This window comes from Budorcas taxicolor, chromosome X, assembly GCF_023091745.1.
Source record: "Budorcas taxicolor isolate Tak-1 chromosome X, Takin1.1, whole genome shotgun sequence".
NCBI classification, from domain to species: domain Eukaryota; kingdom Metazoa; phylum Chordata; class Mammalia; order Artiodactyla; family Bovidae; genus Budorcas; species Budorcas taxicolor.
This window is the reverse complement of record NC_068935.1, coordinates 5,238,111-5,262,227: the sequence shown is the minus strand read 5'-3', so window position 1 is coordinate 5,262,227 and position 24,117 is coordinate 5,238,111. Positions and strand designations below refer to the sequence as shown.

Sequence of the window (24,117 nt, the reverse complement as noted above, 5' to 3'; positions counted from 1 at the left end):
ATCTCCAGTTTGGGTCTTTCCCTATAGTTTGGTCTCAAATGTTCAAACATTCTAGGCTTTGCATCTCCAACTGTTTGCCTAACAGTGTCTCAAATTGAACATGAAACCCAACTCTTGATTTACCACTGCCACAACCTTCCTTCTACCTCATCCAATCTCCCTCATCCCTGTAATGGTCATTCAGTTGTTTTCAATCCTCAAATGGCTTTCCATCATACAATAAGGTCTTCACTACCTTTTTTCCTTCTGACTTTCACTCTCCCACACTACAAAGCAGCCACCATTGTATTCTTGCTATTCCTTGTGTGGGGGAGAAAATTTTGTCATGCTCAATTATCTCTTTAGCAAGTGGATGGATTATTCTGAGCTGAAAGCAATCCAGGAAGACTCAAGAAGAGCCTTTGACCTTTCTCCTAACTGCCTTTAGAACATAGAGGATGTATTCCAGGCAGGCAGCTATCACATAACTAAGGTATGAACTAGGTATGTAGACAGGGAGGAACCTAGCTAAGTCTGTTGGTTAAAATTCCTCTGTGTCCAACCCTCTCTGCTTGGCCCAGCAAGCATTTGTTTACCACACACTGGCTTTTCCAATTCCATGTCAACTGCCTTCCTTCCCTTTGAAGTTCTACACCACTGCCCGCCCCCACCCCCCCCCCCCCATATGATCTTTTGTCTTTAGCTGAAGATGGTATTTAAGGTGAGGGCCTTGGCCATTTTGGACAGTTACTCAGTTTCCTTGAGTTTCTCCCGTAGATACATGTTACCAGACTTTTGCTTGATTTTTCTCCTGTTAATCTATTATATCTCATGTTAATTTAATTCTTAGACCAGCCAGAAAAACTAGAAGGGTAGAAGGAACTGCCCGACACTTACATGCTGTAAGCATGCTCATGCTCACACCTTAGAAACACTAGTCCCTTGTGCATGGAAAGTTCTCTCAGTTATTCACAAACTTCATCTCATTTCATTCAAATCTCTGTTTAAATGTCACTCCTTTATAAGGGTCCCTCCTTTGTTTAAATTTTAAAAAAATCATTCTTAATCCTTTCGCCTATCTTTACTTTTCTCATCACACTGATGTCTGGTATTATATGACAAATTCATTTTTTTGATTGGCTATTGCACTAGAATATATGTTCAAAGATTGATATATATTTTTAAGTTTCTCATCACTGAAAAAAAGAGAGCTTGCTATACAGTAGGCATTTGATAGATATTCCCTGAATGAACACATGACTTTGTCATCAGTAAAAATGGTATAACATTATATTAAAATTATCAATACTGGTAAAATGAATCAGAGAGGAAATTAATTCAATATTTATGCATTTAATGTTTGAGTGGAACAAGGATGGATAGACTACATTAGATTAAGAATATAAGAAGGTTTTAGAGCTGAAAAACACATTCGAGATTACCTAATATAATTCCTCTGTACTTAAAATGTATTTAATTGCATAACTTTGAACTGAGCCATTTCATTTCCCTGATTTTCTGGGTTCAGGCTAATTTACTGAAAGCTGATACTTTTATTTCCTCTAAAGAAAATGATTATTAAAACACTTTATTTTTAATAATATTAATATTTAAATGTAAAACAATGACTTACTAAGAGGAAAATAGGTAAAAGTCATAAATCTAAAGACTGCTAGATCAGTAGTAGAATTATTAACCTAAGCACATCTTAGCATTTTATGTTATGAAAAAGATAAAGAACAACATATAAACGAGGCAGGGAAAAACAGTGACGCAATATGCCCCATTTGTAGTGTGACAATGTACATTTGAGTTAATAAAGAAATCATATTAATAATGTTAATCTCATTACTCTTGGTATTTCACACACATGTACACGCACACACATATGCCTACACATGTACCAACACAAGACTCAAATCAAAAGAACTGCCACGTTTTTATAAACTTATCATTGAAAGATATGACCTTACAATCCAAACTAGATCTTCTGGTAATTAAAAAAACATCATTTTAACACCTAACCTTCCTTCAGGCAGTAGAGTTTCTTCTGTAAGACTAACCCATGGCAGCTGCATTTCATTTTTATTTGAAAAGAATGATCCAGTGTTTTTATACCTCTCGATTAAGCTGTTTAAATGAAAAAAGTAAATGTTGAAAATGGAAACCATTGTAGGTAAGCTCTAGGTAAATGAGTAATGGGCAAATCTCTGGTGGTTTGAAAGTTTGGTTTGGATAAATACCTAAATCTATTAGAACCTCTTTAGCTAAAAAATTCTAGCTCCCACAAGGTTAGTAGAGCTTTAGGTTTTTCCACTGAATCTGACACAGCTTTTCAAAAATACCCACATTCAATCCCTAGCCAATAATAAAGGCAACTTTGGGAGAAAAAGTTAAAAGTTCTTGAAATATAAAATGTCTTCAGTATTTGGTTCCATTTGAGAGATTTCTAACTCTCCAACTTTAAAACTCCACTAGAAGTATAAATCCAGCAAGACCATGGACAAGAAACTAGATGTATTAGAATTACCAAGGAGCAAATCATCAAGGTACCAAACTGTCAAATATTTTTAACACCTGCAGATAAACAGGCAGAAGTAAAGGTTCATCTTTGACTCTTCCTTGACTTATCCATCCTTCACATCTCAGCTCAAGCATCACCTTCTCAGGAGAGCTCTCCCTAACTAGGTTGCTGACTGGTATAGCATTATAAATCTCTTTCATGTCACTTGCCATGGTTGCTTGAGGAGTTATTTAATGTATATCTCTTCCAGGACACTGAAACCTCCCTGAGGCTATGTCATGTCTTACTATTCCAAGTATCTAGGACAATGTCTGGAACATAGTAAGAATCGCTAAATAAATATTTGTGGAATGAGTAAATCCTCGAAAACATCAACCAGGTGCAAGACAATATAACAGAACAGCTTTTGTTATGAAACATGTCAGGATAGACATGAAAAAATAAAAGAAAATTATAAGATATAAAATAATAATATTATACAAATGTAAGCTTTTTATTGCTGTATTATGAATCCAAATTAGAGTGCAGTTAAATTGAATGTGAAAAAATTCATCTGCCCCATTTGATAGACATGTACACAATCTTTCTAATACTGGAAACAATTCTGACTTTAGTCGTTACTTGGTCAATATTTGGCAAGTGGCAAGTATCACCTCATTTTAGTAAATACCATGTGGCAATTGGAAACAGGGACAGAAATATAACTAAAGCTTTTGTCTTTCAGCTCTTTCAGTTCAGTTCAGTTCAGTTCAGTCGCTCAGTCGTGTCCGACTCCTTGCGACCCCATGAATCGCAGCACGCCAGGCCTCCCTGTCCATCACCAACTCCCGGAGTTCACTCAGACTCACGTCCATCGAGTCCGTGATGCCATCCAGCCATCTCATCCTCTGTCGTCCCCTTCTCCTCCTGCCCCAATCCCCCCCAGCATCAGGTCTTTACAACCCACCAAATACTGTTCAACCTCTTCAGACCAGCATTCTTGATTTTTTGGAATTTGAGTTTTTACTCATTTTCCTACAACTAGGAATTACAACTAATTTTCACTACTCTGAGCCAAATGTGTATTTGATATTCTTTTGACACATTTTGGATCTTTACAGATTGATTTTTTGTTGCTAACTTTGCCAGTATAACTCTCCATGAACCCTTCCCCCAAGTTTTCAGTCAGAACTGGTCTGAAGTCAGAAGTGGGCAAGATGATGGATGTGAACACTATACAGACTGGAAGTCTTCATGAATGTACTGGGATTTATTTTACAGAGCAATATTTCCATTTTATATTGCATTTTTCATACTCATATTGTCTTCTAATATCAGTATATTGTTCATTTTGTTTATAAACTTATATGTTCTGAAATAAAAGGTCTACATTTTAGTTATTTTTATATACCTCACACACCTAATGCTTTGTTCACAAGGCACATTCAGGCATTAAAAGAATGATAATACACATATGGGAAGAAGGGAGATACAAACTTTTGTATACAAAAGGGAGAGCAGAGGGCAAATTGTCTGTACTGATATCTGAATATATAGGCAGATATGTTAAATAATCTAACATATATGCCCATCATATGGCCTCTCGATGCCTATAACCAATTAATTATTTTCAACATGAAATATGAATTTAAGCTATTTAATTTTATAATACAGGATTCAGGACTCATTGAACAAAATAAAGTTTAGTAATAAAAAAATCCTATTTGTAAATATAATAAGGCCTATAATGTTTAGTTGATCACTTCAAATCTTAAACTCTGACTCTCCTTCCATCCAACCCAAGAATATCTGCATACAGTCCACTATGGGAGAGTTCTTAGAGTGTAAATCATTTTCATATTTATCTAATCAGACACAACTAGCGAGGGGCTTTTTTTGGGGGGGGGTTGTTTAAATAGACATTACATGACTTTCAAAGTCAAAGAGAATTACTACTGCCTCTGCAAAATATTCTAACATCCTTGAAATACAATGTCAGCAAAGAGCAAATCATGCATTCATTCATTCACCAGACACGTATGGAGCCCTACTATGCGCCAGGCCCTGGGAGTGCAAAAGATGATCAACACAGAACCAACACAGTAAACTTCCTACACACAGAGAGCTTATGTTGCAGTCTTATCTCCTCCATGAAGCTGCTCCAAACCACAACCTTCCCTATCTGGTGAATTCTTAATACATTTTAAACCAATGTTGTAAATAAGCAGGACCTTATGGGGCCTTCCGGTTATAGACCTCCCCTCACCCCCACTGTCCTCTGCCTGCCTCTTGTTTGTAGAAAAGCTATAAGCTTCCCAGGCCTCCCGTGAGTCACAAAAGCCTGGCTCAAGAATTAATGATTGAAAGGATGTGACCCTATAGCAACAAAAACAGTGATTGGGCCAGGAAAACTGGTAAGAGTTTAAACAGTAAACCCATCACATGGCAGTCCCAGAATCTTTAGTTTCTCCCTGAAATAGATAACAGTATCTGAGGCACATTTCCTGAGTTGTTTTACAGATCCTGAAAACCCTTACCAAATGGAAGAGGTTAACTACTTGATGGCCATGAGCACGTAGCCCCCCAGACCTACTAGGGCAGGAGGATTGCTATGTTAACCCCTGTGACACAGTCATGTTACCTCACCATCAACCAGTCAGAGAATTGTGCATGAGTTCATCACATGCCCTGTGATCCCAGTCCCTCACCTGGCCTTTAAAAATGCTTTCCTGAAGCCCATCGGGGAGTTTCAGTGTTGTGAGCATTACCTGCCCCAGACGCCTTGTCTAGTGCCCTGCAGTAAATGTTGCACTCTCCTTCACCACAACCCAGGGGCACTCGATTGGCTTTTTGCATATGGGCAAGCAAATCCGAGTTTGGTTCAGAAACAGTGTCACCCAACTAAACTTTATAAAACACCATCCTTTGAATGCTTTATTTCTCATACACATGCTCTTAACTAAATGTTAAGCTTCTTTAGAGCAAAGCATATTTTTTACTTCCTTTTATGGTTCAGTCCCATGGTAATTAATAGTGCTAGGTTCTGGAGTAGCTGCTTAATGAATAGATGTTGATTGACTGATAAAAACATGGAAGGAAACTTATTTTTGAACCTAAAAAAAAATTGTTGGTACATACGGTTCTTAATTATCTGCGTTGAGGGAGATAGTTCATGCAAAACAAAGAATAATATACAAGTCATTTCCATGTGGCTCTGGAATGTATTTTCATACTTAACTTTTCATTTGGGTCTATTGCTTGGCTTGAGAATACATTTCCAACAAAACAATAAAGCTGCCATGTGAATTTCCAACTGTGATCAAAGCTGGAATGCTCTCTCACTATAGGAAAAAGAGGAAGAAATACTGAAATGGCCTATTGGATTTTCAGCCTACACTACACTCATTTACAATGAAATCAGCTTGGACTGTTTGTTGCTATCTTCTACTACTTGTACCTCCCTGACTACATGCCTTTTTGAAAGCATTAAACATAGCTGCATGTTACTTTATAGGTGTCCTAGGATTTAGAATATTGCCTTTCACTGAGTATGCAAGTATCTTCAAATTCCATTTGTTGCTTCTTTCTCTGTTATACCTAAGTGAAAAAGATAGTAAAAGTCACTCAGTTGTGTCTGACTCTTTGCGACCCCATGGACTGTAGCTTGCCAGGCTCCTCTGCTCATGGAATTTTCCAGGCAAGAATACTGCAGTGGATTGCCATTTCCTCCTTTAATGGATTTTCCCAACCGAGAGATCAAACCAGGGTCTCCTGCATTGCAGGCCGATTCTTTACCCTCTGAGCCACCACGGAAGCCCAAGTGAAAAAGATAGGTATTTGTTTAATCGCAAACATCTGGATACTCCCAGAACAATGAAGTGAAAGCCTCCTGCTTCTTCCATAGGCACTTACTGCATGGATGTACTTTTCTGTTTCAGTCTTAACATACACACCCCCCACCCCACACACACGACTTAGATAAAATGAAGGTGGACAAAAGTAGATCATGGTTGTTTACAAAGAATATTTTCCTTGGGGAAAATAAATTATTTCCCATTTGTGAGGTTTAGAGCAGAATGGTCATTAACACCTTGTATATAGATAGGTTCTTCATTTTACAAAGCATGTTCAAAGTCATTACTATACCTAGTCCTAATAACAACATATGTGAGGTGGGCAAGGCAAGCATTATTTTTTCAGCTTTACAAATGGGGAAATAGTGTCTTTCCTAAGTTTACAAAGACCATGGCTAAAACTTAGGTCTATTGATACACATTCAAATGTCTTTTCATTCAAATAGGTTAATAAAAAATGCTTTGCATTTGTATAGCACATTGAAGTTGAAAAATACTTTTATATATATGGGGTAAATAAAGTGGACAGACAGTATTTCTCAAAAGTGTGCAAAATGAAATTGGCTCTCTTTAGGTTTGGAGTCAGGACCATAATATAGAAATCTGGAGATGAGTAATTGAGCAGAGTTGCTGTACACAAATTTGATAATGCCCTAGCTGATATGAAAAATGCTTAACTAAATATCTGCTTTCGATAAAGAGGAGTTGGGACTTTTACCTCTTACAACCAATTTCAACTTGGCTCCAAAATCGCTGCAGATGGTTACTGCAGCCATGAAATTAAAAGATGCTTACTCCTTGGAAGAAAAGTTATGACCAACCTAGATAGCATATTCAAAAGCAGAGACATTACTTTGCCAACAAAGGTCCATCTAGTCAAGGCTATGGTTTTTCCAGTAGTCATGTATGGATGTGAGAGTTGGACTGTGAAGAAGGCTGAGTGCTGAAGAATTGATGCTTTTGAACTGTGGTGTTGGAGAAGACTGTTGATATTCCCTTGGACTGCAAGGAGATCCAACCAGTCCATTCTGAAGGAGATCAGCCCTGGCATTTCTTTGGAAGGAATGATGCTAAAGCTGAAACTCCAGTATTTTGGCCACCTCATGCGAAGAGTTGACTCATTGGAAAAGACTCTGATGCTGGGAGGGATTGGGGGCAGGAGGAGAAGGGGACGACAGAGGATGGGATGGCTGGATGATATCATGGACTCGATGGACGTGAGTCTGAGTGAACTCCGGAGAATGTGATGGAGAGGGAGGCCTGGCGTGCTGCGATTCATGGGGTTGCAAAGAGTCGGACACGACTGAGCAACTGAACTGAACTGAACTGAACTCATGACTATTCTTACTCAAACATCAACTGATGACTAGGTAATATTCTGCTTCTCACTGATGAATTTGGGAAAGCTTTTCTATAGTTTCTTTATAATTTTTTCATTCCTTTTCAGTTCTTACCATTGGTGAGTGCCTTAGCTTTAAAGGAGTAGCTGATATGTGATCCTCTCAAGTTGATTATAATTTTAAATACTTGTCTTATGTGTGTGTATGTGGATGGATGGATGGATATCTGTGTACCTATATATCCACCATCAAGATTTCAGCTGAAAAAGTTCAATGAGGTTTGTTTTGTATATCTTTCCATTTCTAACTTCAGTAATGAATTGGGACAATAATAAGTAATTACCCTATTTCACCTTTGCAAAACAAAGGAGAGTATTATTACATGTTTACTGACTTGCTTTCTTTTCCAGCATATTTTTTATTTCTACCTTATAAAGCTAATTCACTTCTCATATCTCAAAGTTTAAAACCAGAAGAAAAGATCAGGTGCTGTTCAATGAAAAGTAAAGTTTATTTGCTATAATATTCAAAAGTTACCTCAAAAAGATTCTAACTAGAAATAACTGAATGGACATCTAATACAGAAAAAGACACTAATATAATCTGTCTACATTATAGAAATAGTGCCTGATTGAGACATTGCTGCAAGAGTATATTAATTGACTCATACTAACGTCACCATCATTGCCTATAAACTGTGTGCATTCAACATATCATGCATTCCTTTCATAATTGATAATAGTTTTAGTAAATTTCAAATAAAAGCAAAAAGAAACAAATGATGGCTACAATATCCAATTTAAGCTCTTTTCCCAGATGAGTCTCTAGTGGGCTGAAAGGGTTTAAGCATCCTTTAACTAAGCAATACGCTCTTTTCTCACCATTAGCATCATGCACCAAATGTCTATCAATTCCCTAAACAAAGTTTGAAAAATGGAGCTCATGGTAATTTCAGGCTGCCATTCAAATAAGCAAGACATTTCAAATAGAAAATTTTTGAGCTGACGGATCTGAAAAACTATATGCTCCACTGAGACAGTTTCTTAGAATGTGATTTTGAAGAGCCAAAGAGATAATTCTTAATACCTGCATTTTAAATCAAAACCTACAGGAATAACAGTGGAAACATGATATACCCCTTTTCCTTTTGTCAAACTGAAGTTATGCCAGGATAACAAGCTGTTTTCTACTTACTTGCTAGAAGGTTATTTAACATTTGTCATTATTACAATGACTTCTAACATATTAAATAAACATTTACTAGCACAATTTTTCTACAAAGAACTGTGCTAAGTTTGTTGTACTCAAAGATGAATAAGGATTTCTGTCTCAAAAGATTTTATAACCCAGTGTACACAACACATACACACAAGCAGAGTATAGGCAAGTCAGTAAGTACAATAATCAAAATATTAAAATGCTATGAGAACACAGGGGACAAGGAAATTAATTATGTTTGCTATGATTAAGGAAGACTTTGTGGAGGATATGGTATAAGTGAATAGTTAATTTTTAAATTAATTTGCAAACCTTATGAAAATATTTTTTTTCCTCTGAAACAACACAGAGTCACAGTCAACAAATGTGAATTTCATCTCAGATTTATGAAGCTTTCTGACCTTAGAGGCAGCATGATACCATGGTTACAAGCACGAGGCTTGGAGTCTGAAGGAGCAAAACTTACTTGAATCCTGGCTTTCATTAAATGTCAGACTTGAAATATACATGATCTTGCACAGGTTTGAACCTTTGAACCTCTATAGCCTCTAGAGAAACCTATATGCTGGTTAGGAAGCAACAGTTAGAACTGGACATGGAACAACAGACTGGTTCCAAATAGGAAAAGGAGTATGTCAAGGCTGTATATTGTCACTGTGCTTATTTAATTTCTATGCAGAGTACATCATGAGAAACGCTGGGCTGGATGAAGCAGACGCTGGAATCAAGATTGCCAGGAGAAATATCAGTAACCTCAGATATGCAGATGACACCACCCTTATGGCACAAAGTGAAGAGGAACTAAAAAGTCTCTTGATGAAAGGGAAAGAGAATGAAAACGTTGGCTTAAAGTGCAACATTCAGAAAACGAAGAGCATGGCATCTGGTCCCATCAGTTCATTGGAAATAGATGGGGAAACAGTGGAAACAGTGTCAGACTTTATTTTTCTGGGCTCCAAAATCACTGCAGATGGTGACTGCAGCCATGAAATTAATAGACGCTTACTCCTTGGAAGGAAAGTTATCACCAACCTAGACAGTATATTCAAAAGCAGAGACACTACTTGGCCAACAAAGGTCCATCTAGTCAAGACTATGGTTTTTCCAGTTGTCATGTATGGATGTGAGAGTTGGACTGTGAAGAAAGCTGAGCGCAGAATTGATGCTTTTGAACTGTGGTGTTGGAGAAGACTCTTGAGGGTCCCTTGGACTGCAAGGAGATCCAACCAGTCCATTCTGAAGGAGATCAGCCCTGGGATTTCTTTGGAAGGAATGATGCTAAAGCTGAAGCTCCAGTACTTTGGCCACCTCATGTGAAGAGTTGACTTATTGGAAAAGACCCTGATGCTGGGAAAGATTGAGAGCAGGAGGAGAAGGGGACGACAGAGGATGAGATGGCTGGATGGCACCACGGACCTGATGGACATGAGTTTGGGTAAACTCCGGGAGTTGGTGATGGACAGGGAGACCTAGCGTGCTGGGATTCAAGGGATTGCAAAGAGTCAGACACGTCTGAGTGACTGAACTGACTGACTGACTGACCCTATAGTATTGCCTTGGAGATCACTTGAGATTGTATGAAAGTGAAAGTGAAAGCTGCTCAGTCCTGTTCGAGACTCCATGGACTGTGCAGTCCATGGAATTCTCTAGGCCAGAATACTGGAGTGAGTAGCCTTTCTCTTCTCCAGGGGATCTTCCCAACTCAGGGATCAAATTGCGGTCTCCTGCACTGTAGGTGGATTCTTTACCAGCTGAGCCACAAGACACCTATATATTCTTAGCACTGTGTCTGGCACTTGGCATTCACTAAACAGTTGCTATTATCTATATTTTACTATCATTTTTATTGTTATTACTATAAGTGATTATACCTTCTATTGCAAATTACTGTGCAAATAATTGAAGTTAAATACACACACACACACACACACAGACAAACTTGCTTTCACTGCCAAGGGCCTGGGTTCAATCCCTGGTCAGAGAACTAAGATCCCACAAGCTGTGTGACAACCAAAGTAAATAAATAAATAAACTTCCAAAATATGATGAACAGTGCATATTTCAAAGAATGCTAACAATCTTCCTTTTATTAAAAAGCAGTCTTTCCCCACTATTACTGACCATGTTCCCATGGTTACTCTCTCTCTTTTTCTTTCTTTCTTTTTTTTTAATCCTAGGCCTTCTCTCCCTGAGCAGTCTCATGAAAACCAGTTTTGCTTTGAACTTCCAAATTTGCTGAGTTTGAGACCGGCAGGCAATTGAATCTGTGAACTTCTCTGTAGTCTAGCCTAAAGCTCTTGATTTTTCAGGAGCTAGAAAACAGCCAAGATTAGTACATTCATACTAGGGGAAAAAGCCTTGCTGTTGAGGTTTCTGTTTTTTTTTTTTTTTTTTTTTTTATGGGCATTTACTTTACAAAGCATGAATCACCCTCTCTCTTAAACCTGTTACTGGCATGTTCTCAAAGGTGACTAATATTGCTGAGGTTGAATAATAATCGTGTGAGTTTTTCATCTTTTCAAAAATTATTCACTTAATAAAGAAGAGTGGGAGAAAAATTGACATAGCTGCAGTGCAGTAGAGACCCTAAATCTATTCTGAATTGTCTGGTCAGGGCAGTGTGGTTCTTTCAGAAGTTGATTGTTAGAAACACTTCAAATGACTCTCCCTTCTACTATGAGGAAAGCCGAGGTGTTGATAGTGAACTGACAGAATGTTAATATCATTAACATTCTGTCAGCTCCTCTTGTCAATGTGTTAATGGTGCCCCTGTTATTCAGTCCTCCCTGCCCTCTGGTTGGTGAAATGATTTAGCCAGCAGTCAATCAAAAAGCTAAGCTGATTTGGGGCAATAGACAGCTCTGCCATTGACAAAATCTATGTGAGCAAATATGGTAAGAAATTTGTCAACAGGATATAAGCAGTAAGCTCAACACTGTGGGTAATGTGCTTTTTAGACAGTTGAAGACTGGACCACAACATATATTTTAAAGTCTAAGGAGCCCTCTTTTAAGAATGGGTTTTCCCACAGGAAAAAGCAAGCAGCAGTAAGTAAAAGTGATGCATGGATTTAAAAGAAAGAAAGAAAAACTCTTGCATACTCATGTAATTGATCAAAAGACAAAAGCTGAAAAACTTGGAATCCACATATAATGTCAAGTTCAAGAGATGGGTCTCAAGATCGACAAGCAGACCACTCACAGGGCTCCCTCTCACCTCTCTTAAGCATAGGTTATTTTTCAAAACTTTCAAACCCACAGTGATTCTGAACCTCATCTCACCAATTTTTGCAACAAGTGCCAAAACACAGACAAAGACTACCAAATTCCTGGTCATCTTCAAAAAGGGATGACCTGCTGAAACTAATAACTTTAAAACAATGAAGCTATGACAAATAAATGTATGGGTTGTTGAAGTTATTCTGAGACAACTTGAGCTCATCATGGTAACACAGGGACAACTGTGAACAGTTTCATCAACAGACATGGAAAATACTCATTTAATGAATAGGAACCTTTTTTAAAGGCTCAAGAGGATAAAATTGAGCAGTACCTGATACATGGTAAACATTCTGCTAATGAGTGAACATTACCATTTTTATTACTTACTAAAAAAAGAATATAGATTCTATTTGAATTCACTGACCAAACAATTGAACCTAAAACTTCCAGTATTATTATGATGAGCATATCGACATGAAGAATACAAAGCACTTTGCTTTAAAAAAAAAAATCACAAAAGCAAATTTCCCAACATGGTATCTAGATTTTTGAAGCATGTGTATTTTAAAATATGTGGTGCTATTATATCCAATAATATACTATATATATATTATATAATATATCCAATAATATATTATATCCAATATATCCAGACCATCCCTTTTCATCCTAGAACCTCCCTACTATGATTTATGAGAGAATTTTCTCTATTTCCCTCTGCTTTACAGCCTTATAAAATTAATCTTGCTTCGTTTACTCTTTCCACCTTTTTAAAAAAATTTAGAACAAGCAAACAATTTGGGGTAGAGAAAGAGAGTCAGAGGTGACAAGCTTCATTCTAAAGCCACTGACTATTGTTTAGGAGGCAGGAAATGGCCTGGCTTACTCCTTTCATAGGAGAGGTTTCATTACTTTTTTTTTTTTTTTTTTGACATTTACTTTTAAAAGATTTGGGTTATCCTTTGTAACTGATTACACTTTACATGCTCTAAAAAGGTGATTCAAAGTTACTCAACTTCCCGTGAAGATGTATATGAAGAAAAGTTTTGTAACTACAAGCACAGCTAACTACTCTTTCAACAATATCCCTTTTGGTGTGTTAAGTAAAAGGAGGATCTTGGATTAGATGGCCTCCATTGTCTCTAGCTATATTATTCTGTGATTTAATACATACTTATTGAATGCCTTCACATTGAAGGTGCTGCACATCGGGGTGGGCATATCGGAATTAACATGCTGGACATGATCTTGGCCATCAGGCCAGCAAGATAGAGAAGTGAATCAATACCAGACTGTCAGCAAATTGTAGTCAAGTTTTCTACCTTGTGCACTGTTGTATTTTCATGATTTGGTAACACCAAGCATAGTTTTATGAATTCCATCAATAATGTGAAAGAACAAGGGTGAACATGGGGTGCTGTGGGACGTAGACCAACCTAGAGATTTGGTGAAGATTCAACCTACATATTCATTTGCCTTCTGGCCATCATGCCACTGCTGCTAACCATAGCATGGATCCCTTCTAAAAGTCTAGAGTGGCACTGCTATGCAGTTTTGAACTCACAGGCCTTATAGAGAGGTTACTGTTTAAGTAAAGGTAAGATTACCTTCATTTCAGAGATAACTACCCCCATACTCAATTTAAAGGGCCACTGACCTGAAGTCAATTAATTTATTGGCAGGGGACAGAAACAGCGGAAAGATCATCCAGTACAAAGAATCTTACACTAAAAATAGGATCATGGTTCTAATTTTAAAACTGAATCAAGTATTCCACAAGGAAATATCCTTCACTTTTGAAATTGCCAAAACAGTAGAAAAAAAATTAAATAAGCACTGAAATTCATATAACATATATACATATGATGATTAGATCTTTTGTTTGCCATTTTCTAGAAGATTCAACCTCTCAGTGGTTGTCCAAGGGGTCTTCCTAAGCAAGAATAATTTCAGTACAGTTTTACCATTGTAATTTATTAATTTGGAGTTTTTAATCAACTCCAACCAAAAGACAGAGTCAATAGTCTACTTTTTCTCTAAAATAAATTGCTATATATTTCATTTTTTTCTAATATAATATCCAAAGTAATGGCTCCATACATTTTAATATAGTTTTCAATCCCCATGTAGACAGTCACACTTTGGTGCCACTTAAATGAAGACTAACCATTCATCCATAACATACAGATACAGAAGGCTCTGGATTTTCATTCTAAAGCACTTAATTACCTGCATAAAGAGAGAAATAAAATAGAATCCAGGCCAAGTTCATGAGGGCTTGAAATTACTTTTCTTTTTCGAAATGAGCAACAAAGATTCCTCAATGTTGCATGCTGTTGTGTGGCCATATGCCAACTGTAGAAGAAAATGTTAAAAAGAAAAAAGGGATCAGGAATTAAACACAGATATGTAAGGCAAGAAACAAAATCAAAAGGTGAAAACTGTAGGCAGTGCTTCCAACCACAAGACAATATAGCAAATCTGAAAGAAAAATATAATCAGCAACAAAGTTAAATCTTCATATTAAATATTTCAATGTGGGCAGCTATGTAATTAAAGGTTATTTTTGAGGATTTCCTGCCTCCAATCTCCCACAAACATATGTTCCTAATATTCTTATTTACATAAGTACTCAGCATCACTAAAGGACCACACAGAATACAGTATTAATTTATGAACCAAACATTGAAAACAAAACAAAAAAATTTTTTCACATAAATATAAAATGCCATTCTCAAGTAATTCAAGTTCAGGACCATAACTTCCAAGCTGGGCAGGAAAGAAAGCATATGAGAGAAGAAAAAGGCAATAGATTTAACCTTGAAACAAGGTGACTGCCATATAGTTGTTGAAATAATTTACTTATTATCAGATAAAGAATTTACAGTATTTATTCCCCCTAGAGATATAAAATGGTGAATCAATCTGCAGTTCAAGATATTTATTTAAACCCAGAGGAAGAGGATATGACTTTAACTTTTGAAAAACAAAATAGAAAAAAAAATCAGGTCTAATATAGTTTATCTTTAGATACCAGATTTAACATTAAACAGTTCAAGCTAGATATCATTTCTCAAGTTTTCCTTTCATGTAATTCTGTAATTTGTATGAATATACTGTATATAAAATAGGGATTTAAAAACATTCATGTAGCAGGCAATGCTTAATGTTATACAGATAGCTATTACAATTTACTAAAATACATAAGCTACTGATCAATTCATCTATCCATCCATCCATGCATCCATTTTATTCTTCATAACCTTTCAGTCTACTGATATCAGTTATCCTCTGATTGCCCTTGAAAATGTACGTGTCCCCTCAGAAAATACCTGCACATACACAAAAAGAACAAGAACAACAAAAAAGAACTCTGACAAAAAATTTCTATTATTGATCATTTCCTTTAAGCAACTGGTTATATAAGGAGAGTCTTTGTTTTGTTTTAGGTCTTATCGAACTTCATAAGACTTACCTTGCATATCTTGTAGGCCTTCAGATGAAACTCTTCTTTGAGAAATGGCATTTTTCTTATATAATCATTCCCTTGCCTACTCTATGATTCAAAATGTCACGAACTAAAATTTATGCTGCTACTATAAAAACAGCCTATACACAAATCCATCCGAACCATGTGAATAGAAAGGTAAGTTTAGAACTAACCACAGGGTAAATAGATATTTGGATAGACAGAGACACACACACAGACACACACACACACACAGAAACTAACAAATAAAATGCTTAAAAAAGGATATTGTCATCTTTTCCACAAACTTATCATGGGGATTTTCTGTTTTGGGGAACCGCTTGATGTCACGTTCCAGATGAACAATTTGTTGTTCCATTGCTGCAAGGTTGCTCTTGAGAATTTGAGCTGAAACTAAAGAACAATGTGCAAAATGTTTAGAATACTTTACCAGGTATTCCACAAAACACCTAAAAGAAAACCATACCAGTTCAAACATTTTTTTTAATGTGGAGAATAGTTTCATGAAACCAACTCACATTTTTCTCAATTATTGCTCATAAAATGTCTACTCTCCATGAAAGAAGTTTTGAAAATGTATGATATAATATAGCAAATCATCATGTTTAATATGGGAATGTCATTTTATTCAGCCATTAGCTCAAATGAATCCATTTCTATTTAAATTTATTGATGGACTTCCTAATATTTCATTCTTTAAAATCTAATGTGAAGATTAAAGAGAAACTAGGGTTCAAAGAGATCCTATCTATTTAATGCATGTTCTTGGCTATGTAAATGATTAAACGTTAAATTACATAAAAGGATCAAATATTTTTCATTGGTGAAAGATCCTGATTCTTATAAACCAATATCTATGGTTTAAATTCCTGAGTTTAGTACTTTTCATACTCAGAGACAAGAAAAATAACTGTTGATGTGAAGAATTTAGAGCAAACCATAGTGAATACATATGCGCACACACACCCACAAAGCTTCAGTGAGCCCTCAAACGGGTTCATTAGCTGCCTGAATTACTCCTAATATTTTTTGCACTTTTCTTTTTCTCTCCCCATTGACAACCAATAATTTTAAATATTATATTCAAAGCGCTCTTAAATATGTGCACACTTTCCAGATCTCTCAGGATGCCTTCTTTTCACAGAGCTACCTTTTTTTTTTCAAAGCTTATACTATTTTACAGATACTCAATTACTCCATGACTGCCAATTATGTATGAAGACAATTCTATCAATATCAACAGTATTTGACAGAGTTCTAGCTGAAAAGACAAGGTAAGTATTAAAATTTGATAGGTAGCCCACGACATTGATTTTTAAATCCAGGTTTCTGAAACACAGTTCTTTTCATTAAAGGACCATGAAACAGAAATAGAATAATATTACAATTCTTTTTTTTTTAAGTAAATTGCAGTCTCATTCAGAGGCATATTAGAATTACAATGAATAATTCAAGAGACTGACAAAAATCAACCCCCTGGCAAATTTCAGCCAGTCTTCTGATACAAATTCATCATGCTGACATACACACCTATATAACTCAATGAGGAGAAATTGCTTAAATATACTTGGAAGTTCAAGAGAGTGAAAATCAAATAACAACACTAAAGACAAATTATTTTTTTTCCTATTAATCTGTCAGTACAAATAGCTAGGTCCAATTTAGTTCCATTTGTTTAGATCAGACAAACTTGGAGATTATTCCTTATTGGAGAAGTCAAAGAGTTTTGCCCTGCCAAAAATGTGCTAACGGCTCAGTAATCATTGCTTGCTTTATTTAAAGAATGAATTTACTGTGAAGACAACCATTCTCTCTGAGTTTAAAGCTGAATTTTTCCACTTCAGTTTTTCCAGGAGATTCTTGCCAAGTATTCAAAAGGCTCTCCATTCCCACTCACTTGATGGAAAGCTGAAGATATGAAATTGACAAGTTGTTTATGTCATTTAGGCTACATGGAAGAAACAAACTCATGATAACTTTCTGCAATAAACAAAATGTGCCCAGAGGCAGAGTTTATGTCACAATGGTAATCCCAATAGTAAAAAGGGGATGATCTGAGGACTGTTCTGATTGTTCGATAAAGAAACAGCCTAATCAAGTTGCTATACACACAAACGTATAGATAACTCAAATAACAAGAGACATTATTTTTAATTCAGTGAAACTGCTTTTACCCTAAAGTTGAATTCTGAATAAAACAATATTTTCTAGACATCTATCTGCCTCAATTTCACATGTCAAATCCTTAGGCCTCTATAAATCCCTCTAGTCCAAATTCTCTAACATTTATAGACACTTCTATTTGTCTAAGTGATCTTCCACATATCACCTTTTGTTTTAAGTGAGAGTTTTTTTTTTTTTTTTTGGCTTTGTGTACATAAACACAGAGTCTCTGTTCTAAACTGTCATGCTACTTAATAGTAAGATCCCTAACTAACACTTTGCTTTTCCCTCAGGAACGTACAGGAACGTTGCTCAGTCGTGTCCGACTCTTTGCAGCCCCATGAACTGTAGCCTACCAGGCTCCTCTGTCCATGGGATTTTCCAGGCAATAGTACTGGAGTGGACTGCCATTTCCTTCTCCAGCAGATCTTCCTGACCCAGGGATCAAACCCAGGTCTCCCGCATTGTAGATAGACGCTTTACCATCTGAGCCACCATAATGGCTTTGCTTTTCCCTCAGTACTTATCATATACTGTACCCAATGAATGTTTGTTGAATGAATATGTATACTTCAATGAGTTTTAAATTGGATTTAAATGTATGCCCACTTCTGCAAATGGATGTGTATGTAGAAGTTAGATAAAACAAAAGTAATCAGAAGTTAGAATATTAATTATTAAATGAAAATGAAAAGGAAGTAGGAAGCTGAAGTCTATATAATATACAGAGGAGGCAGGGTTGCAGGATATGCTTAAATAAAGGGGAAAGTGAAAAACTGAGATAAGGAAGAGAAGTAAGGGATACCTTTTCCTAAGCTGCTCTGTTCTCCCCCTGTAATAAACTATTAATATTACGCTGGAACAAAAGAAAATAAAATACTAGAGATGTGAGAATCCAAGAATTTTAGCACACCTGCAAATTTATAGCTGCATTAAGGAAAAAATACCATTATATAAAATATATCTCCTTAAATTGTTAGAATTATGGTATCTTAGACTTGGAAGTGATATTAAAGGAGATATGGACCAGCCCCCTCAAGGTTTAAAAGCTCAGATAACACAGCATCATTGTTAGCCTTCCAAAACAGAAACAGACTCACAGACATAGAGAACAGACTTGTGTTTACCAGGGGGCAGAGAGAACGGGGGTGGCAAGGACTGGGAGTTTAGGATCAGCAGATGTAAACTATTACACATAGAATGAGTAAACAATAAGGTCCTACTGTATAGTACAAGGAACTATATTCAATATCCTGTGATAAACCATAATGGAAAATAATATATGTATAACAATCACTTTGCTTCACGGGGCTTTCCAGCTGGCGTTAGTAGTAAAGAACTCCGCTGTCAATGTAGGAGAGATAAGAGATGCGGGTTTGATTCCTGGGTTAGGAAGATTCCCTGAAGGAGGAAATGGCAACCCAGTCCAGTATTCTTGCCTGGAGAATCCCATGGACAGAGGAGCCTGGCAGATTACAGTCCACAGGGTCACAAAGAGTTGGACATGACTGAAGCGACTTAGCATGCATGCATGAATCCACTTTGCTGTACTGCAGAAATTAACACAATACTGTAAATCAACTAAAGTTCAATAAAATTTACTAAATAAATAAATAGACAGACAATCTCCATTCCCAGAAAACAGAGCCTATGACAAAGCTTGCATGTAACAGCTTTATCGGTGGTGGGGTTAAATCCCATTAAAACAGGCATGAGGGAAAAGAGAAGAAAGCAGATAAAAGAGAGGATATTACTGAACTGGCTATACCTTTATAGAAACTACAGCTGCTTGCTTAGTGTCTCAGGTTGTCTCCATCAGGGCCACTTAATGGGTATGTGAACCATGAAGTCACATGGGGTCCCATGCTTAAAAGTGCCCTGTTCTTCGTTTAAGGTTTTATTGTCAGCAATTTGAACTTCTTAGTAATTTTTCAAACTAGGCTTTGCAATTTCATTTTGCACTGGGCTCCCCAATCATGAAGTCAGTCTTGGCCTCTGCATAAGACAAATAAAGCCACTTCAATTTGAAAGAGTTGGTTAAAGGAGGTGAAAGGTTGACTTGGTGCTCCTCCTCATTTCTTATCCTCTCATTGGTGAAATTCTATTTCAAGAGATGTGAACTTCCAGGTCTGGCTGAGGAGCAAGAAAAGTGGCCCCGGATTGGAGAGAGGGCCTTGGCATAGAAGGGATACCCAGTGAATTTACAGAGGATTCACTCTATCCCTGAATGCCTTATTTCCTTTTTGACAGTTGATACAATTAGAAAAACTCTACTTGATTATAATCAAAATCAGCATACTTGAAGTCTTCTTACCCATTAGTTCTCATTTTGCCTTAAAGCAACATTGCTTAAGTATACTTCCTATTTTATAGGAAAGATGTCCCTTGCATCTTCTTAATCTGCCAAGGTTACAAACATCCAGTTCCCTCAACCAGTCCTCCTAAGGTATAAGGGTTAGTAATCACTTATGCTCCTAATCAATAACTAACATTTATTGAGTATTTACTATGTGTTAAATATTATCTATGCCAAAGCCTTTGACTGTGTGGATCACAATAAACGGTGGAAAATTCTGAAAGAGATGGAAATACCAGACCACCTGACCTGCCTCTTGTGAAACTTATATGGAGGTCAGGAAGCAACAGTTAGAACCAGACATGGAACAACAGCCTGGTTCCAAACAGGAAAAGGAGTACGTCAAGGCTGTATATTGTCACCCTGCTTATTTAACTTACATGCAGAGTACATCATGAGAAGCGCTGGACTGGAAGAAACACAAGCTGGAATCAAGATTGCTGGGAGAAATATCAATAACCTCAGATATGCAGATGACACCACCCTTATGGCAGAAAGTGAAGAGGAACTAAAAAGCCTCTTGATGAAAGTGAAAGAAGAGAGCGAAAAAGTTGGCTTAAAGCTCAACATTCAGAAAACGAAGATCATGGCATCTGGTCCCATCACTTCATGGGAAATAGAAGGGGAAACAGTGGAAACAGTGTCAGACTTTATTTTTGGGGGGCTCCAAAATCACTGCAGATGGTGACCACAGCCATGAAATTAAAAGATGCTTACTGCTTGGAAGAAACGTTATGACCAACCTACACAGCATATTCAAAAGCAGAGACATTACTTTGCCAATAAAGGCCCGTCTAGTAAAGGCTATGGTTTTTCCTGTGGTCACGTATGGATGTGAGTGTTGGACTGTGAAGAAAGCTGAGTGCCGAAGAATTGATGCTTTTGAACTGTGGTGTTTGAGAAGACTCTTGAGAGTCCCTTGGACTGCAAGGAGATCCAACCAGTCCATTCTAAATGAGATCAGCCCTGGGTGTTCTTTGGAAGGACTGATGCTAAAGCTGAAACTCCAGTACTGTGGCCACCTCATGTGAAGAGTTGACTCATTGGAAAAGACTCTGATGCTGGGAGGGATTGGGGGCAAGAAGAGAAGGGGACGACAGAGGATGAGATGGCTGGATGGCATCACCGTCTCGATGGACGTGAGTTTGAGTGAACTCCGGGAGTTGGTGATGGACAGGGAGGCCTGGTGTGCTGAGTTTCATGGGGTTGCAAAAAGTCAGACACGACTGAGTGACTGAACTGAACAGAAATGAAATATTATCTCCTGTTCAAAGATCATGGCCCTGTCATGATGAAGGGGCTTGTATAACTCAATGAAGCTATGAGCCATGCCATGCAGAGCCACCAAGGATGGATGGGTCATAGCAAAGATTTCTGGAAAAAAGAAAAAAGTGGTCCACTAGATGAGGAAATTGCAACCCACTCCAGTATTCTTACAGAGAGAACTCCATGAACAGTAAGAAAAGGCAAAAAGATATAATACCAGAAAATGAGTCCCCCAGGTTGGAAGATGTCCAATATGCTACTGGCGAAGCGCAGAGAGCAAATACTGATACCTCCAGAAAAAATGAAGTGGCTGAGCCAAAGTGGAAACAACAGACAGTTGTGGATGGGGCTGGTGGTGAAAGTAAAGTTCAGTGCTGTAAAGAATAATACTGTACTGGAACCCGGAAGTTAAGTCCATGAATTAAGGTAAATTGGACATGATCAAGCAGGAGATGGCAAGATTGAACACAGACATCTTGAGGAATCAATGAACTAAAATGTACGGGGATGGGAAAATTTAACTTGGATGACCATTATATCTACTACTGTGGGCAAGGATCTTTCAGAAAAAAACAGAGCAGCCCTCATAGCCAACAAAAGAGTCTGAAATGCAGTACTCGGGGGCAGCCTCAAAAACAACAGAATGGTCTCCATTCAACATCACAGTAATCCAAGTCTATACCACAAGAACTGATGCTGAATGAGCTTAAGTTGACTGTTTCTATAAAGACCTATAACACCTTCTAGTGAAGTTGCTCAGTTGTGTCCAATTCTTTGCAACCCTATGGACTGTAGCCTACCAGGCTCCTCTGTCCATGGGATTCTTCAGGCAAGAATACTGGAGTGGGTTGCTATTTCCTTCTCTGGGGGATCTTCCAGTCACAGGGATTGAAGCCGAGTCTCCCACATTGCACTCAGACACTTTACCCTCTGAGCCACCAGGGAAGACCAATACCGTCTGGAACCAATATCAAAAAAAGTTTATTCTCCATCATAGGGGATTGGAATGCCAAAGTAGGAAGTCAAGAGATACCTGGAATAACAGGCAAGTTTGGTCTTGAAATATAAAATGAGGCAGGACAAAGGCTAACAGAGTTTTGTCAAGAGAACACACTGGTCATAGCAAACACCTTTTTCCAAAACAAAAGTGATGACTGCACACATGGATACTCCCAGATGGACAATACCAAAATCAGATTAATCATGTCCTTTGCAGCTGAAGACGTAGAAGCAATATACAGTCAGCAAAAACAAGACCGGGAGCTGACTCTGGCTCCGATCATGAGCTCCTTATTGCAAAATTCTGGCTTACATGGAAGAAAGGAGGGCAAACTACTAGCCCATTCAGGTATTCAGTTCATTTCAGTTCAGTCACTCAGTCGCGTCCGACTCTTCCAATAGGTCTTCAGGGTTTGTGCATGCTTTCATGCATGTATGTGAGAGAGAGGGAAATAGACACACACACACACACACACACACACACACACACACACACACATATAACATATATATATATATAACTAAATCTAATTATACATATATATATTTTTTTTCACTGTAGGTGGTAAGGAGATATAGGGTGGTTGGAATTCCAAGAACATTTAAATACCAGAATGAGTTAGAAATGATTCTCTACTATGTAGCCCTCGCCTCAGGGTCTATTTTTGTGCTTGTCATTATATTAGTTCACTAATATAAATTAAGGAGTCTTTAATGACAGTGCAAACACTTTTTAGCTGAGTAAATTCCCATTATAGGCATTTTCAATGACTGACTAGTCAGTTAGGTGGCACTTTAACTTTTTTCTCTCATTTCACTTTTTACATCTGCTACTAAATTACTAAATCTGAATTTACAACACCAAAAAATTAAATTATAGCTATCAGGTTTGTTATTATAGTTCTCTTCCTTGTGTTCCATAAATAACCTTTTAAGTTCAGTACACTCTCTTGAGTTATATGTAGGGAGAAATTTTCCCCCCAAATCTTATTTATCTACTTACATCAGTTAAAAAATATACATGTAGTACTTCTTTTCTGGCTTCAAACAAATATAATGAGAGTAGCCTGATCATCATTCAAAACATTTGAAATGATAGATTTGCTCCAATTCATAATTTGAAGCAAAGGAAGTGAAAAGATAAATGTTTTAAGTGAGATTTTATACGGAAAGACTATTCAATTACATAGGACATAAGAGAAGTGATATGCATTGAAAAAAAAATATCACAGTACTTTGGTGACATTCTCTAGACCATGGGCAGAATGTGTAATCTTATGTAAATAAAAATTTTTTCCCAGCAAGTGCAGTAATTTTTTTCTCTGAATTAAATATTTCTATTAATTTTACCCACTGAGAAAGCAACTGAGCACTTCTTAACATCCTTGCTCTAAGAAAGGCCAAGTAAAAATTTACCCTTGAAAGTTGGTATGTGAATAGGTCCAAGTATGAATATAAGCACCTTGCAGTTTTCTCTAACTGAATATATTTAGGTGAAGAATTACTATCAGCTGAGCTGCACAACATTAAAGTGACTGATCCAGAAAGTATACATAAAAAAGAAAAGGACATTACAAGCAGTGTGAACAATAGGCACGGTTGCATTCTTTCTCAGGTACACTTATAAGTTAATAGTTTCATTTTATATGAATGCTATACATGGAAATGAAGTAAATACGTTAATACAATAACAAGAGCAAAGGCTCAGCATCGTGGGCTTTAAAGAAA

General features: G+C 37.1%; 1 protein-coding gene across 1 annotated transcript in view; it reads right to left on the bottom strand.

Annotated features, from left to right (window-relative positions):
* Positions 1-24,117, bottom strand: part of DIAPH2 (diaphanous related formin 2) — a 791,835-nt gene that overhangs the window by 162,417 nt on the left and 605,301 nt on the right. Inside the window, exon 25 of the mRNA XM_052663405.1 lies at positions 15,874-15,998. Within this exon, the coding sequence (XP_052519365.1) occupies positions 15,874-15,998 (125 nt within the window). The remainder of the gene's footprint in view (positions 1-15,873; positions 15,999-24,117) is intronic.